Source organism: Ischnura elegans, chromosome 1, assembly GCF_921293095.1.
Source record: "Ischnura elegans chromosome 1, ioIscEleg1.1, whole genome shotgun sequence".
Classification (NCBI taxonomy): domain Eukaryota; kingdom Metazoa; phylum Arthropoda; class Insecta; order Odonata; family Coenagrionidae; genus Ischnura; species Ischnura elegans.
In genome coordinates this window covers 55,714,135-55,732,993 of record NC_060246.1, presented here as the reverse complement: position 1 = coordinate 55,732,993, position 18,859 = coordinate 55,714,135, and the positions used below count along the sequence as shown (strand labels likewise).

Below are 18,859 nucleotides of genomic sequence, written 5' to 3'. Positions count from 1 at the left end.
CCAGCTCTTTAAATTATATCCCTATCGAAATTTTCAAAAATTGGTGAACGAGGTCATTTGTCACTGACAACTGAAAATTGAGCTCAAAGCCTTAATGAGGATCATAAAAAGCAAGAATAGGTATAGGAGAGAGAAGAGTAATTGCATTTTCCTCATCTATATTGCATCTGTTTTGCAACTTTGCAACTGTTTTTCGTCGAGAAAGCTTCAATGAAATTAATGACAAGGCTTAAGGTGTCAACATTCATGGAGAAAGAATTAGTATGCTGCGGTTGGCTGACGACACGGCAGTCATTTGCGATACAAAGAATGATTTTAAAAAGACATTGAAAAATATGGAAATGAAAAAGGCCGGATATCAGCTGAAAATCAAAAGAAAAAAATTAAGAAATTATTTTTCAGAAGCAATGAGAAGACTGGGACTGGAATTGAACTAGGAAAACAAAATCTTTAAGTGGTGAAAGAGTTTTATTTTATTCAAAGTGCATTTCATTGATCCGAGGTCAAAATATTTTAAATAAGTTGGTTACTCCGTTAGGATTGCGGCAATTTGTGCAGTTCAGACGTTCGAAGGGCAGATAGTTTGTGAGAAAATTGTGAAGCTAGGACGTGAGTGTCTTAATCTGGCAAGTAAAATTTGCACAGTTCGAATGAGCCCCTTTAATTTTTTATTTCTGATCCTTTTTATCTCTTATACCTTCGAAAGGGGTGCGTTGACCCTTGCAAAAGCAATGCAATGTTTATGTCGCTAGTAATTAATGCTTTTTAACTAAACCTTGATTTTATGATAAATATTGCAAATTGAGAATATTGAGAGTTAATGAATAGGATTGAAGGCTGTAATTAGTTCCAAATTACTCTCGAATGGGGTGATGAAATTTTCATTTTCTGCTGTCATTATTTTTATAAGAAAAGGTCAATTGAAAACTAATATCTCTTATTGCCGGGGCGGCCGCGTCTCGACCAAAGCTCTGGGTGATAAGGAAGTCGGATTTACTAGAGAAGAAGGGTCGTTCACCGTTGGTATCGGACACACAGGCCAACATATGGTGTTAAGTGTAAAAAGGAACGATTACCTATTTAAGAGCATGCCACCCATCCAATTGTACCTGATTATAACACTAGATGTTGAAACCCGGGTCGTGCTTTTAAAATGAAGTGTGGAATAAAACAAAGTTATTTTATTTTATTTTATTTTATTCAATTGTAAAAAGGAACTTCATTTAGCCGCCTTTTTCTTTTTTTCCTGTGCTGCGCTTAAGAAAATAGCAATGGACGGTCCTCCCCCATAATAAATTTCGTGTTCATGCAATTTTTCGAAAACTTTTGCTATTCACCTCACCGTTTACATCACAAACGATGCTAGAGGTTACTCGTAGGGGATTGGAGGGGTTATTGAATATTTATTTTGAGATTTTTTTGAAAAATATGTTTGTAAGGCATAATTTTCGGGAAAATTGTCAATTTTCCCGAAAAAATTTTTGCTTTTGACAAAGCGTATTGCATAACAACTATACTCAGGCAAAAAAATCTGTGCTGTGACTGCACTAACTCTGCACTGTAACTGGACTAAACTTTGCGTTTAGCACAGTCACAGTACACTCTTCTGTACTAGACTGTACTATGGCAGCTAGAATTTGAGAAAAACTGTACTGTAACAGTGCTGGATCACTGTGCTTGAACTGTGCTAGAGCTCAGACTGCACTGTGACTGGGCTGGGTAACATGTCTGGAACTGTACTATAGCTCAAACTGGACTGTGACAGGGCTAGAAAAAATGACTGGAAGTGTACTGTGGCAATAAGTGGACTGTGACTGGGCTGGGTAACTGGACTGGAACTGTACTAGTATGAGTATACTCAATATTCTCCAAGGTCAAAAATAGTATGTTACAATATAAATCCGTGAAAGGTGTTTTAAATCGGTCGTATCGAATGTTGTAATTAATGAGCTCGAATAAAAAATGTTTTTAGAATATAGGTTTGTTTTAAAAGTTTTTATTTATCTACAACACTTGTCTTGCTAAACATTATATTTTCCGTGCAACCGTTATGTCTTCGTTCTTCCTTTTCTTGTCAAACATATCTTTCTCCATGATATTCTTATTCGGCAACAAATTTTGGATTAGGCATTTATGAAGAGATTTCTTTATTATCTACCATAAATAATTTTCATTGAAGATATTCGACTGCAATTTTACAGCAATGCGAATAAAACAATCAAATGCTGTTTTTGGCAGTTAAGTCGTTTTAACAGCTACATAAATGATTTATAAATATTTTATTCATCGCAAAAATGACGCATATTATCTAATTTCAATAATCATGCCATTTCGCAGGTTTTCTAATTTTATATTAGGAAGCCACTGATGTTGTGGCATATAATGAAATTGGTAAACCTGGGAGGGTCTATCGATTTAATGTAACGGCCTCAGAAATGAATTTCCTCAAGGTTACTATATATTATCTGGTTGGCAAAGTAATGCCTGCCAAAGCATTGTTTTATAGCAAAAACAACCAGCTTTTAACTTTCTCGCCGATGGGTGAGAATATTTTTAAAATTATTTTCTCAGAGACCAGGGGAGATTTTAAAATAAATATTTCTCACATTTCTTTATACCTTCATTTCATCTAAAAATGTTGTTTATATTTCATCATATTTTCTTTATAATTGAAGAAAACACGCGCAACTCTATCTGCATTCGAAGATATTCCCATTGTCCAATGTTAAGACACTGTCGCGCCGCGCCTTAACACCTGCAGTGTTATTCCCATTACAATACCGGAATTACCAGTCTATTGATTTTAGTGTAGGAAATAATAAGTTCTTGTTGCATTTATTTATGCTAAGTGAACAGTAACTGATTGATAAACATTTCGTTATCCCCTACTTTGCACTAACTCCTCAAGCGATATTATCAACAATCATTAACATCAAGAATATTATTTACAATTCGTATGAAACCCCGCGAAATTTTTGATCGTCTCTGTTTTTCGATCTTCATTTTTTCGAGTCACGTGATCAAAACAGAGCAGCATGGAAGTCGGGAAAATTGACGATGAATGTCTCACGAAGATTTCGTGATACTACGGCCTTTATTATCGACGTGAAGTCCTTTGAATCATATTTGCGGATTTTGTAAGTTCGTATTTCCTTTTCCTTCATATTTTTTTACCAAAATGCTTGCTTTCGTTTGACTGGGGGCCTATAACTGAGATATACTTCTGTGCTATCGTATACGTGTTCGTTTTTCGTGTTGTAAACTTTGAAATAATAGTTATGTACTGCATCAATATAATTGCCATTCCCGATTGTGTCAGTGTTGTGAATAATGTTAGTTGAACATATTATTTAAGCCCTTTTAAACGGTGGCTATATAGTTCAATTGCTAGTCTTACTTGAATTTCGCCCTCTTGCAGCCCTTTTATGTATTTTCACTTGCTGCTTTAATACCTTCAGCTACTCTTAGAATTTATAATAAAATTAATTCACTTATTACCATTCAGCTCTCCTGTAACTTCATGAATAATATGCATTGCACGTCTTTGATTTCCATGTCCACTACTTAAATGCGAAGATGAGATGCTGTAGATGTTGAATTTTCTGCAATCGTATAAAAAGTAAAGTTACTTTCACAAAACTTATCTTTAACAACAAATCTATCTTTGCCGTTTGTTTGAATTATCTGTATTATTTTCATCTTTAGGTGAGAGTCTCGATATGAAACCAGGATACACGGAGAAACATTCGGAGGGAAAGGTGATGTGCTGTTGTGGTAACATTTTAGGAGGTAGGCCCTAAAGATTAGTCAATAATTAATGTCTTTAATTTCAGAAATTTGGTTCGGCTAAGCGCAAAAAAGGAAAGAATGGGAAACGCAAAAAATCAAAGAACCTTGACACGCTTAGTAAGAAACAATTGCTGGAAGATATAAAAAAAGAAGATGCTATAATTTCTAGGCTTGAAAAGAATTTAAAATTAAAGAAAGCAACAAGTATAACCAAGTCTTTCATTGACGATGGATTGGATTGTATCCTTTTTGAGTGACTGATATGTTACCTGGGTAAATATGTCACGATGGGTTTCCATACCAAACCTCTATATGGTTTTCCGTGCATGTCACTTAATCTTTCTGATTGTTACGAAAGTGAACTGCATGTCATGAATAACTTTTCAGACTCTCTTAATTTATGAATTTAAATTGTCGGCTAGAATTTTTCATTGGAAAAGACTTACATTTGAAATTGCTTAATGAAATCTAATTGGAATCTAAAGTATTATATTGACTTTTTTCCTTTCAAAAATCATTTTTCTCTCAATTGTTTTCTCTGAACTCTTTAACCTTATGTCAGGCACAATATTGGAATTGCTGAGTTCAGGTGAAATGTGCCTGACAGGCACTGATGTGAAAAAACACCATCAACTCTTATCATGGCTCAGTGTCCAACCTTTAAAGTTTAAAGCACCATTATTTGTATAGTCGAACACTTAAATGATGTCTTTTATGCTATGCATAGGCCCCTTTACATGCCATCCCACAGCCCGGAACCGATCCAGCATGGTGTGATTTGATGTACTCTTTAGACTGTTAAATATTATCATATGCAATGTATTTTAGCATGCGATTTATATAAGATCAGTGTTTTTTTTCTTTTGCTATCTTATTTATCCAATAATGCTTTCATTTTACTTTATTGTGCCATTATTTTTCTTATTTGAATAATCTGCCACTGATCTGTCAGCATTAATGGGAAAAATGAAAAGCTGCATAGAGTGTGTCAAAAAAAAAGCTACAGAAAAGAAACTCTCGCTGTGCCTGTCAGATCCACTGTGCCCGATGGAAGGTTAAGAAGCCATTGCTGATAAATCATGAAATAAGTAGTGGTTTCCTGTAAAAATTTTTGAGTGGGAACAAGGCAGAAACTCATCCTGCTAGACATTTTTTCTATAAATCCGTATTTTTCCGAATATAGTCTCCCTCCGAATATAGTCCCCCCCCCCTAATTTTGAGGCTTCTAATTCAGGAAAAGTTTTAAAAAAATGCATTTGAATATAGTCCCCCCTTTACTTTTACCACAGGCATTTTTGGAAAAAAAGGGGGGTCTATATTCAGACATACACGGTAACTTTTTCTTGTTTGCATATATTAGTAGCAATTTTTTTTTTTCATATCCCGTATTTTGTTCTGCCACCATTGTGACCTAATTCTGACTGCATGTCACTGTAGCATACTTTTCCTCAACTAAGAATGTAGATCTGCTTGAAAGCTGTGACCAGGTCTCGCACAATCTCAAGAAACCCTCAAAAGATAAAGTGAAGTCTCCTTCAAAAGAGAGAAAAGAGAAGGAGCCTTCAAAGTCAGCCTCCAAAGATCACGAGATGGGTTTTGCCAGCCATCAAAGAATTAATCAATGGAAAGTTGAGGACTTAAGTGACTCTATGGACATTCCAAATGTTGATGACCATAGTATTATTCAAAATGTAAAGGAAGAGGTAAGCATGATTTTTGCCCTTGAATAAAAGTTTTCAATTTCTTTGGTGTACAGGTCTCAGATGTGTCTAGGGGCCCCATACTTAGTGAAACTTAGCATCTTCTTTTCGTTTTGAAGTTTTGTGTGGTGCAGTATTTAGTTAATGGCTGTGGGAGTTACACAGGAAGTACATGAAGACTAAGAGTAATATTAGTCCTGCAGGATATTCTGCTAAACGGGGCCTTACTTATGGTTATAAGTTTTGTATGGCCTGACCCAAAATTATGGCCTATACCAATTCCACTCTCAAAGGGCCATATCACGTGGCCCAGCCTGAAGTCCTATCAGCCTTTCTGTTGGCGAGTATGAAAATTATAATTGGTACCATAAGTTTGGTTCACTTTTTTTAAACTCTGGTCAATTTTTGAGATGGTAGTTTGTCCCAACATGGAGAACAAATTAATTCTATGGCCCTTAACTGAAATGGACTCCTATTAAAGGATAAATTTGGATTTCCTCTAAACACTGGTCTGCGGGCAGACGCCGGAGAGCTTAAAAGAAAAGTGAAGAGCAAAAATCATCAACAAGAGGAAGCAGAAGAAATTTGTACCGTACAGTAATTATAGTATTCATTAATTGTACATGTAATGAATAGAGTGAGAACATGAGATCCCCTTGTAGTTTTGTAGTTCTAACCCTCTGTCTCTCCTTCCGTTGGTGTAACTATTGTCTAATGGGTGCACTCAATTGCCCCCTAAAAGCCATAGAAATCCAGCCAATGCACAAAATTTAAAGATGAAAATGAAACTTTAAGATTCATTTATCAATTTAATTATCATAGGCTTAAGTTAAGGTAGCTGTGTAAAATTATAGCATCAATATGAAAATATCATTTTTTCCTTGATTTGTGGACGGCATTTGTCCTTTAAGCATCAACTTACTGAAGGTTGCTTTGCTGCCAAAAAAATGTCTAGCCCTATTCACATTTCTTTGATATCCTCCCTCGTGAGCCATAATGCAACAAGAACCTAAAAATATAGTTCAGAGCGTATATTTCCAGTTACCTACAGGTTGTAAAAATAAATAAGTAAGAAGTCTGTTGTTAGAAAATGAAGCACACAAAGCAAATAAAAGCCCGCTCCTCCCTTCACTTAAACAGAGCATCCCTTTAAAGAGTATTTATAACTTTTGAGTCTAAGCAAACGATAAGTCTATCCACTATCTCTGATTAAAAGGTAATTAACAACTTCTTTTGGAATGTGGAAATACTTAATGAAAATATCATCATCATATTCGAACGGATTACACGTTTCTCATATCCTCCTCCTTTCTAGATGAAATCGACGTCTTTCTTTTATGTATTTAGCCAATACTCGTTGAATCCGCATGTGCTCCCTTGCAATATTCATGTATTTCTTGAAACAATTGCTGTATAATCGATGAAACTTCATAAATTTCTTTTATAACTCTTTAGTGTTACATACAGTGCAACCTCGATATAACGACACCCTACGGTGCACTAATAAACACTCGCTATAGCGAATTGTCGCTATACCGGAGATGGAGCAAATAATAGCCAATATACCTGTTGCGAACAGATATACAGGAACAGGAGTGGTGCGGCGACAGATAAACATCCATCCGATAAACGTAAGCATAAATCCAGGCGAAAGGCGATGTTTTTTGCATCACTAAATTTCCTTACTCAAATAACGACTAACTATTCAAACAATTTATAAGCGCCGCACTGAATAAAAATCATGCAAAGCATTGTTTCGTCAATCATTATATTTATCGAACGACAGTTTACCACATAAATTTGAGACTGAGCACTCCATTAACTTCATTTCTAACAGATCGCTAGCAATTACAGAGGTTAAGGAGTCTTGATGAAAGTCTTCCGGCGGTGAAACCCTCGCTATGGCGAGAGCCAACACCGAAAGGGTCACGTAAAAACGAATTTTTTAACACGCTTATTATAGGGTCAATTGACGGTGCATCGGCTATCTCTCGTAATAGCGGGGGTGTCGCTATAGCCCGTACTCGCTTTAACGAGGTTCCACTGTATTATGTTATTTTGTGTGGCCCATAATATTATGGCCTTTAGGCCTTAGCTACTACCCAACTTATAACTTATGGCCTTTCGCTCAAAGGAGAATTGCTCGAAGCCATACGTATGTCTCGAGGCCAGTTATGGACAATTTCGACTTATACGGCCATACGATTTACCTGTACCACTACTCTGCTGGAAGTGATATTTTTTTCTGATACAGTCATACCATTGCATTATTCACCTGCATAATGCTTGTGATTTGGCTGATTGGTAAAGAAGAGTATTAATTTCTTGCTTAGTGGGTATGTTTTTCTCCATTTCCCTCCTATAATTGAGAAAAATACAGCTTACTTGAAGAAATGTGGTAGTTGGAATGTAGGTGAATAAAGTAGCCAGAATGTGGTTCTTAAAATTAGAAACATATCACCTGTTTTAGTCAATCATTAGAAGATTTTAAATCTCTGAATTTATTGTCATTTTTAACATTTGATAATCGACTCTGTCTTAATAATATTTAATGATACATTTTTTTAGGATATAGCCCTGAAGAAAAAGCAAGAGAGTCAAGAACATCTTGGAGACTCTAGCGACAAGCTTCTGATATCCCTCAAAAGACAAATAAAGGGTGTAATGAATAGGCTTGCTGAGGCTAACATGCATAAAATTGCGATTCAGGTAAAATTGCATGTAATTTTGTCGTTAAATTTTCAGTTACTTCAATAAGTCTATCTGTATATTTGGAAGTCATTTTAAAATGGATAGAAGTGATATATCCGTAGCATTCACAATTTTGCACAGAAAATGTTTAAATCTCTTAAATCATTTTAAGTCATATTGTATCCATCCTTTATACATAATTTCTTAAATATTGATTTCATTTATGCAGCTTGAAGACTTATATATGAACAACAGCAGAAATAACATAAACCGAATATTGGTGGAAGTTGCTATGGCCTCCTTAGTGTCATCTGTGAGAACTCCTGAAAGACTGGTGATGGAAAATGCTTTATTGATTGCAATTCTTCATACAAACGTTGACATTTCAGTGGGTAAGTTAGTATCTTCTCCATATTTTCAAACATTGCATGATTTTGTATGCACTGGGATGGCCTTAATTTTTTTTTAGAGTGAATATCAGAAAAAGGGAAGTCTGCATGTTTGAAGGATTCATTCCATAAGGTTGGGGGGCAACGATTATTTATTGTAATGCAACCAATGTTAGATTAAGATTTTCAGCTGATGCCTTTATCCATCTGGCGATTTTCTTCACCTCATCAGCCATCACAAAATAGATTAATTTGTTGACAGGCAGCCATTGATGTAGACTGTAGTCACAGCAGGTAGAGGTACTGGAGGCCCATAGCAGCCAAAATGGGGTACAACTTGCTAAGTTATCAGCTGGTTCTCAAGATGGGAGACTGTTTATAATGCCCTTGAAATTATTTTAATTTTGATTGATAGCAATAGAGCAAAAAATGTGCTCCACCTACATGTTTATATCTGTAAATCCCAACCCAAAATTATTTGTATTAGCATTGGCGTCGTCAGCATCAACACTGAGGGGGAAAAATGGGGGGTCCTCCCCCGGAAAATTTTAAATATTGGGGGGCATCCCCTATGGCGGCAATGCCCATGTGTATTAGACATGATGCATCAATTCCATAAATCACTTTTGACAAGCTTGAATTATGTGCGAAAAATCCACAGAGGAAAAATCATTCGCCTTGACCGGGATTCGAACCCGGATCCCTCGATTTCCGGTCGAGTGCTATAGCCAGTTAAGCTACCGAGACGTCATTCTCCTCTGTGGAAATTTGTGGACTATACCGGACAAGGTAGTATGGACTGCCGGGCATATTATGCGACTAGCAGTCCAAGTCGTGTGCATGGCGCCACAGCCAGGAAGCAAAGCCCGGAAATCGAGGGATCCGGGTTCGAATCCCGGTCAAGGCGAATGATTTTTCTCTGTGGATTTTTTGCACAATCTGTGCATTGCGGGTGACTCCGTATAAGTTATCACCGCGGCTAGTCCCGGTATACTTAAATAAGCTTGAATAACCCCATTTTTTACTGCTGTCATTTGTATTGTTGGAAAAATCTTGTTATTGACTGATTTAATATATTTTATTTTATTTATTACATATTACTGCTAGTAGGCTATTGCCTAGTAGCAGCATTGGTGGTATATAACTTCCTCAAATACATGTTATCAGTCTTGATTGGATTTTATCACTAATTTAATTTAGAATGAGCCTGCTGATTGTTAAAATTTGATTTCAGTCTTGCTCTATAGTTTTACTGGCATTATGACAGAATTTTTCATTACACTAACTATCATTAGAAGTGTAATAATAATCGCTTTCATTTCAACTGACTGGTTGATATTCCATTTCTAGTTCAAAGGTTTTTATTTCATTGTAAGGAAATTGACCACACCACTCCTCTCTCATAGGCTCGAGTGTGACCTATGCTGCTGCTAAAGAGTTTAGTAAACTGCTTAGTGAGGAAACTGAAGATGAATGCAAGAAGATAGATAATGTGGTAGTATTGATATCATATCTGTATAATTTCAAGGTAAGTGGCTGTAAAACATTGACTATCAATTAATGTCTTTATACCCATGAACCGTGTAATAGTTTAACACTAGGAAATGGACTTAATCCAAATGTAACTGTATTTGAAAAAAATATTTATTAACTTATGCTCCTAATTAAGGTTTCTGTATTACTTTTCCTGTGTCTTTCTAAACATGCAGTATGTTATTCCATGCAATGAAGTGGGGTAAAGATGGGTTTCCTTTATCTTTAAAGTATAGAATTCGATTGAAATTTTAATGCTATTGATGTATAGTGGTCTTCTAGATAAAATATCAATGTCTTGTTTCTCATACATTGCTTTGTATACTTTGTCAAGTTTTGTCATTAATTATTTTAAAAGTGGTTCTGTTGGAAGGAGTCCAAATCACTTGTGTTATTTGCGAAGTACATACTTGATAGGTAGATCAGTTCTTATTTTTTCCTTTCCTGGCAGATTTATGCTCCTCTATTCATGCAGAATTTAAGCAAATTCAAGAACCGATATAAATGAATTTTTAAAAAAATAGCAAAGGAAAATGTGCATTTTATATTTTCATCTCCATGTATTATTATGTTCCATTGTTTCAAAACTATTGTAATTTTTAATTCATATGTATGTTGCATTACATAAAAAGTTTTGTGATTCAAAATTATGTCAACTTAGTGCATCATTATGAAACTTTGTATGGACAAAATATTCAGTTGTAAAAAAACCTTGCGTTTTATTTCGTCTACAACATATTTTTTTTTTAATTTATAATAGAATCTCTAAGGAGAATTTATTGATTCGTAGATGTGTTATCTTTTGATCCAACTATGTACTCATTTCTTTAATATACCAATTGCAGGTGGTTGGAGAGATTTTGATGTATGACATCCTTAAAATGTTAGCTGAGAACTTCTCAGAAAAGAAAGCCGAACTCATTGTCTTGCTGTTGAGAATTGCTGGGATTAGTCTTCGAAAGAACAACTCCATTCAGTTAACAGAATTAGTGCAGTCAATTCAAGAAAAAGCCACTGCTTCGAGAGTGGCAGAAAGTGGGTTAGTACTGAGTTTGAAAATTCCACATGCCTTCTTAAGGTCATAATTTTACTCCTCAGTCACGTTTGTGGTTTTATTTTTGCCCACTATGTCATCCTTGAGGTGCACATTTGGCAAAATAATTTCCCAAGAACTGGTCACTGCATTGTGCACTGTTTGTTCTCACCAATATGGGCTCATTCACCAATCTTTTATAATTGTAGAGTGTGTTACAGTGGATCAGAAAAGTAGTCACCAATATCTGTAACAATAGAGATCGCATCACAGGTATGGGACTCATTATGGTGTTGGTTTGCTGGAACGGGAAGAATCGTGGTAGTGATCAACCCAAGCATCTCAACTAGAATCTCACTCGCACTCACACCCATACATAAAACATCACTTCTTGGGCTCAATTCTGGAAGAAAATGCTCAGGCTCAAGCAATGGTACGGGTAACATGGATGGGTTACCAACTAACTCATACCATGGCTTCAACCTGAGCATTTTCTCCCTGAGTTGAGCCCAAGAAATGAGTGTTGTATGTAACTGTGTGTGTGGTACCTCGAAAAAGGCAACCTTAGCAAGGCCCCTTCAACTCTCGCTAAGTTTCCTTCGAGTTGAGTGATTGCTTGTGAAGTTTCCAGTTGAGAGGCTAGGGTTGCTCGGTGCTGCAAATCTTCCCGTTCCAGCAAACCAGTACATTAATTTGTCTCATACCTGTGACTTGATCTCAAACGTTATGACCACTGGTAACTTCTTTTCTGTTTCACTATTGAGGCCATAGACCTCACCTCGCCTGTTCTATTTTAATATAGAGTATAGAAATTAAAGAGACTCATATTTTTCTGTTATTTGATATATCACGTATTTCTCAAGCTATTCATGGCAAATAATCCCCAGTCTTAAGCTTTTGATGAAACGTATAAAATCGTTTCAGGCTTGATTTTGTGGAATATTGCTATATCCATGATAAAAACACAAATGGTAATTTCCACACTATTTAATTTAGCACTCAATGACCGACCATGGTTTCAACACTTTGTGTCATTTTCAAGATAATACAACCAACACTCTCTCGGTATTTATACCCAGGCCAAGGTAGGAGGTAGGGGAATATGGAATTGGAGTGGGAGGCGGAAGAGTTTATGGTAAATTTGAGAGAGTTACTCGTTTTACTTAAAATTCTACCAAGATTGCTGTCTTTGAAGTGTTCTCCATGTAGCAATCGCTTAGGGATCTGGCAGTCTCTGAAAAATTACTGGGTCCACCAGGATTTGAACCTGAACCCATCCGAACACTCACATGGAGCCAACATGCAACCACACCAACCGTACAATATTTTTTCTGATGTTATGGTAGTAAAAGATTGAGAGAATGTATGGCATAAAAACCAAGTTAAAAGTTACACAATAGAAATGATCAGGAAAAGGTTATAGTATGTCTTCTTTAATAGTGCATTTGTGCTGTCCCTGCCAGTAAGGCAGATAATTGAAGCTCTGCTGACCTATTGCATGTTTTTTATGAACCAGGGTGTAGAAATTATCACAAAACAGCAATCTTTTTTCCAGTTCTCGTGCAAAGTTCATGATGGATATACTTATGGCAATAAAAAATAACAATGTGCAAAAATTGCCAAACTTTGATTCGGACCATTTGGAGCACTTAAAGAAACTTATGAAGGGCTTTCTTCATCCAGGCAGCACTACCACTCCAATCAACTTGCCTCTTGATGCAGTTCTGAAAGGTAATTTTTTATTATAGCATGTGAATAAAACCACAGAAGTGTAACCTCAACGTATTTAGCACTGCTCTATTTTACACTTTTTATGTGGTCCCTTTAAAGGTATAACATAGAAGTTTTACTGTAATAAAAGCAGGATTGGAAATCACATTGTTTGTTTGTATGCAGGGCTAGTTTAATCTATCATCCTGCTTTGGAAAGAGGAAATCAGTGCCCCATTAATTCATCGGTCACAGTATTTTGTATTTTATGTAAAAACTTTGTAAATATCACATTCATAATATTTAGCAATCATTTTCATCATGGTGCAACATCATCTGCTATAGATACAGGAAGGTTGAGTAAAGGGAAAAGTACATCATTAGGGAAAACCCTTCATAATGACAATATAACAAATTTGTGACAATGTAGGAAAGTCGGGTTGAGTTTAAGTTGTGTGGCCATGGGAGGCAATTAACAAAGAAAAAATCTAGGGTGATGTTTTTCACGTATCTGTGAATTAGACTGTGTTGCCAGGTTTGTGGAAGAGGGTGAGGGATTTGGGGTGGGATCTAAAGCAAGGAAATGAGATAGGGAGACAATACCATTAAGTAAAATTCCTTTGTCATGGTTTACAATTTTTAGAATTTCCATGGATGCTAGTTCATCCAGCTTAGGTCTAGCTTATTCTCCACATGCTGTCATCTGTGGTTATAAAGCAAATCAAAGAAATTATATGATTGGAAATTGTGTCTGTGAAATTTACCAAGTTTTTTTTATTTAAATGAAGCAATTTCACCAAGTGATGCCTCAAAGTGTTGATTGTACATATTATTTTTTATTCTGAGCTGGCTTCCTTCAGTATCAGATATGTATTTGTATTATTTGTCACTGCTGGTGAATTTATCCCAAACTACATACCGTATTTCTCCTAATATAGTCCCCCCCCCCTAATTTTGAGGCTTCAGTTTCGGGAAAAGGTAAAAAAAATGTGTTTGAATATTGTCCGCCCCTTTGCTTTTACCTTGGGCATTTTTGGAAAAAAGGGGGGACTATATTCAGGCATAAACAGTGTACAGTGGAACCTCGTTAAAGCGAGTACGGGCTATAGCGACACACCCGCTAATACGAGAGATAGCCGATGCACCGTCAATTGACCCTATAATAAGCGTGTTAAAGAATTCGTTTTTACGAGATCCTTTCGGTGTTGGCTCTCGCCACAGCGAGGGTTTTACCACCGGAAGACTTTCCTGAAGACTCCTTAACCTCTGTAATTGCTAGCGATCTGTTAGAAATGAAGTTAATGGAGTGCTCAGTCTCAAATTTATGTGGTAAACTGTCGTTCGATAAATATAATGATTGACGAAACAATGCTTTGCATAATTTTTATTCCGTGCGGCGCTTATAAATTGTTTGAATAGTTAGTCGTTATTTGAGTAAGGAAATTTAGTGATGCAAAAAAACATCGCCTTTCGTCTGAATTTATGCTTACGTTTATCGGATAGATATTTATCTGTCGCCGCACCACTCCTGTTCCTGTATATCTGTTCGCAACAGGTATATTGGCTATTATTTGCTCCACCTCCGGTAAAGCGACAATTCGCTATAGCGAGTGTTTATTAGTGCACCGTGGGGTGTCGTTATATCGAGGTTTCACTGTATATACTGTTTGAGGAAAAGATAAAAACCTGTTGCCAAATGAATCTTTATGTGGAACTGCATTTTGGAATTCTATTATGCAACTCTATTATGGAATTTGGCATTATGAAATCCATTTCCTTCTTGTTTGTGATTTTATTCTGATACGTTTAGGTGGAGAACAGGGTATTCTGCGGTGCATGACCAGTGGGACACTTCAAGAAGAAACATCAAAACCACCTCCACAAGCATGTGATAACAATTGGTCCTCAGAGCCCATCGCAAAATTGTCAAAAAAGCATCGTATGAATACAGATGTTCGAAAGTCTATATTCACAATATTGGTCACTGCTGAGGTTTGTTCTGACTTTTAATCATCTTGCTCAGTTGTTAAACTCCATTTTCTTCTTGAGAGAAAAATTAAACTTTCATGCCTGAGTGCAATGGTACCTCTAACTTTCCATGTGCATATCTTCTATCTATGAAGTGCTATTGAAACTCTGAGTCACAATTGCCTCACCTTGTATTAACAACTATCATTTGACTATCATATTTAAAATCCAATCCAAGCTTGGCATCATCATTTTTGAAACACAACATTGCTTAAGTTTTAATTTATTTCAACTATAGTTCTAAAAATAAAATGTGTGTTGGTGTTAGAGCTAAGAAAGTGTTATAGTTTTTGTGTGGAAATCTCTCAATATTTTAGTTTGGTCTTTATAGGTTGGGAGTCATCATAATTCATTGTTATTGCCATGTCCCTTGCTTCATGAAATTTAATCATGGCTATGAGGATTATAAATAATCTTGCAGTCATACAGTATGTGAATTAAGTAAAAATGTGCCTCAGTGTCTTTTGTAATTTTTATCAAATTAATACTGTAAAGGAATAATTTTTATCCAAAACGGATATTTTCATGCAACATTGCAATTTAGAACAGTTGTTTAATCTCTTACAGGACTGTGATGATGCATTTGAGAAATTACTTAATTTTCATTCGAGAAACCAGCAAGACTCGGAAGTGATGAACCTCATTGTTCATTGTTCCATTCAAGAAAAAGTGTACAACCCATACTACCAGTTCTTGGCATGCAAGCTCTGCAGATATAACCGAAAGTTTCTGGTTAGTGTCTCTGGATAATGTCTTGCTGTTTTGATTCATTTTTTTCTTTTGTTAACTCATTATGGGATAAGTATGCCTCACTGTGTAAGATGTTTTATACATGCTAATGTATTTTCTACAATATTTTTATTTTCAGGTGGGTCTTCAGTATTCTATTTGGGACAAGCTAGATGATCTAGAGAAGTTAAAAAAATTGCAAGTTTCCAATTTGGCTAAGTTTGTTTCTGGTTGCATTATTGGGAAGGATCTCCCCCTTTCATCACTCAAGGTTAGTATGTTATAGTGCTTTTCCCGCCCATCTAAGGTTGTAATGCATTGGGTTCTGTGTTGGGTCTTTCAAAGTGTTTTTTGTGAATAAATTTCATTCTATAGCTGTCTAACATGCCTCATAAATGATTTTAGGTGGGTTTCTTGCTCCCTTAGTAAAACTGAATATGTTTAAATCTGACACCCTGTTTTGTATTCTTTGTATACTTACATTAGCAATGTTTCTCGTGTAAAATTATGATTATGCGAGAGCATAAAATTCCACTCAAGGTTCTTTGGCATGAATAATTAGTAGCTTGTTTACAAATGTTTTCATATTCTAAGAAATACTAATGCATCACAAACAACCTGCATGAATTTAAATTTGTTTTTACAAATGCATATGTGATGTTATTGTATAAATGATGCCAAAGTCTTTGCACACCAATAAGTTTATGGTTTCAAGAATGCTTTTTCAAAATTTTAATCAATAGTGCTATTTGATCCCAAGTCACTGGTTTAGCCATGTAATGAAAGAAGTAAGTCAATTAAATCATTGCCAAGAGCAAAATTCTTAACTTTGAAAGTTGACTCGTGGATTTTGCGAAGTACTTAAAGACTTGTGATTATCTGTTCCTTTTAAGGTAATTAGCATAGAGTTTCTCAAGTTTTTGTTTCTTCCTCTTTGCTGGACTTCTAGAGTACACCACATACCTGATGCTGTTGCATGAGTCAAAATTTTAGTTGGATGTCAACATCTTCTGCATCTTATTCCCTTTCCAGGTGCTGGATTTTAGTATGATGAGCCAAAAAATGGCAATATTTCTCAAAGGAGCTCTTCTCAACATCATTTTGAATTCAACTGAAGAAAACTTCCAGATAATTTGCCAGAAGGTCACGACTCCTAAACTTAATGTATTCAAGGAGAGCCTATGGTTGTATGTCCGGCACATTTTGTCAACGTCAGAAGACATTAATGACAATGGCCAAATGAATTTACTGACTCAGAGAGTTGAAATGATGGGAACTGTATTTGGCATTTCTTGATTAGTAAAATGTTTTTACTATACATTAATTGTTTTACTTCTATAGAACACATGGTTAATGTGTAATTATATACTTGCTAAAAATATTCCTGTCTAGTAGAATTCCTCAGTTATAAAACTACAAATATGTTATTGAAATAATAGATTAGTTTATGAGTGAAAGTTAAGTCACATTAATGAGTAAGAATGTGCAGGAACTGGATCTCAGCTTTTATTCTAACTTTGCAAACATAGAGTTTGCTAAATTGGGATCATAAATCACATTGGATGTGTGATTAATTGTTTGAACATAAAAGGCTTTCAAACCCTAAAAATTCAAATAAAATTACTTTCAATGTCTTATACATAGCATAATGTGGTGGCCTAGTAATGATGTAGGATTGGGGTTGGTGAAGGTGGTTATCCTTTGCACCCCAAGGGCTCAGGTTTTAATCCAAGCGGTGACCGAATTTTCAGAGGTTGCCCGATCTGTACCTTAATGCTTTGTGGAGAGCTCCGTAAGTTCAGCAGTCAGTCCATCAAATGGAATGTTAAGATGTAGTCTCCTTGCCACCTTTTGTTGAGAGGAGATTAATGCCAATGCTTGTGGTCCCACCCTTCTGTAAAGCGTATATGACCCAAGCTATTGGTCTCCTTCCAAAACTTAGGATTAGGAATGTGCCCTTCAGAGATCCTATTGGAGATAATTATGCTTTCAACCTTATTTAGGTGGTTTATTTGTCGTGGATTCCTACAATGTGGCCCTGATATTTTTATGCTGTTCATTAAAACAATTTCATTTAGGATATGTATTTTCTTTTATTTTTAATTAAGCATCAGCCCCTTTCCATCTGAAGGATTTGTTTTATCACTTGGTTTCTTAATGTCTATTTGATAATAGTTCCCGGTACATATTGTCATTGCAATTAATGTGAAATTTATTGCTGTACATCGCATATATTACCAAATGCAGCTTCAGTTCTTTTATGAGGTTCTCATTTGGTTGAGACTTCCTTGAAGTCCATTTTCCCTAGTGTTGCCATTATAGTTGTGTGGGGTGGAAATAAGCTACGCTTACCTAGCACTCGTCCAGGCTGCAAGACTCATCTAAGTAATCATATGCCAAGAGGAATCCTAAGAATCCTCATGCAACAGTCCATAGTTTACAAGGGCATACCCAGGATCAAAACTGGGGGAAAGGGCAAGCTGTGGTTCTTCAAGTTTCAACATTGAAGCATAGAAAAGGTGAATGAAACCAATATTTTACGAAAACTATAATAGTGCTTTAATAGTTTTTAAAATTATTTGCTTGAAAAAAATATTTTGTTCACATGCCTGCGGTGGCGGTGGGGATAAATCATATCGAAGGTCACGGGTTCGAGTCCCGTCTGGATAGGTTTCCCCTTCCAGGACATGGGTGTGTGTAATCGTCTGTTGTTGATTGTTTTAACTCCCAATGTAAAGGCCAAATTGTGTTGTTTTCAGGGGTAATTGATATAAATAAATGCCTCATACTAATATCATTTTTCATGCGTTTAAATAAAATTTGTTGAGAACTTTCATCTTCAATAACTCAAAGACTTTTGCGATTTTTGCTTTGGGGAGGGGGGGGGGAGAGCTACTTCCTCCTGCCCCTCACTGCGTACGCCCATGATAAGTTACATAGCTATAAATGCTCATGATGTGTTGAAGCAAGGTGTCACATCCATTGAAGTATTTCAGCGAGTATAAACAGTGTTTCTTCTGAAGTAACTGAATAATTATAGTCATAGTAATCAATTTAGATCCCCTTATAGCAGTCTCCTAAATGCAGAGGGTAAAGCTACCCATTACGAAACGTCAATTCGATATTCTCATTGACATTTCTTGTTAATGAAATGACCATTTCTCTCTTTCTTCTTCGTCTCATAAATAGCGCCCCCAAAAATTATAAAAACAAATGCGAAATACCTTGCGTCATTTCTAAGTTGCGTTCCCAGAGGAA

The 18,859-nt window shown here is 35.9% G+C and overlaps 1 protein-coding gene across 4 annotated transcripts; it reads left to right on the top strand.

The window, feature by feature from the left end:
• Positions 1-2,999: 2,999 nt before the first annotated feature.
• Positions 3,000-16,919, top strand: LOC124160921 (nucleolar MIF4G domain-containing protein 1). Of its 4 annotated transcripts, none has more exons than XM_046537047.1 (14): positions 3,000-3,137; positions 3,577-3,619; positions 3,706-3,758; positions 3,834-4,029; positions 5,254-5,492; positions 8,058-8,198; positions 8,410-8,572; positions 9,976-10,097; positions 10,948-11,141; positions 12,691-12,866; positions 14,655-14,836; positions 15,440-15,604; positions 15,741-15,872; positions 16,634-16,919. In XM_046537047.1, exons 3-14 carry the CDS (start codon positions 3,720-3,722, stop codon positions 16,895-16,897), a joined length of 2,013 nt encoding a protein of 670 aa, XP_046393003.1. In that variant the 5' UTR covers positions 3,000-3,137; positions 3,577-3,619; positions 3,706-3,719; the 3' UTR covers positions 16,898-16,919. The 4 variants fall into 4 exon arrangements, with proteins under 4 accessions (XP_046393003.1, XP_046393011.1, XP_046393021.1 ...); XM_046537065.1 differs by having other exon boundaries at positions 3,013-3,141; XM_046537055.1 differs by lacking the exon at positions 3,577-3,619 and having other exon boundaries at positions 3,009-3,137.
• Positions 16,920-18,859: the final 1,940 nt, after the last annotated feature.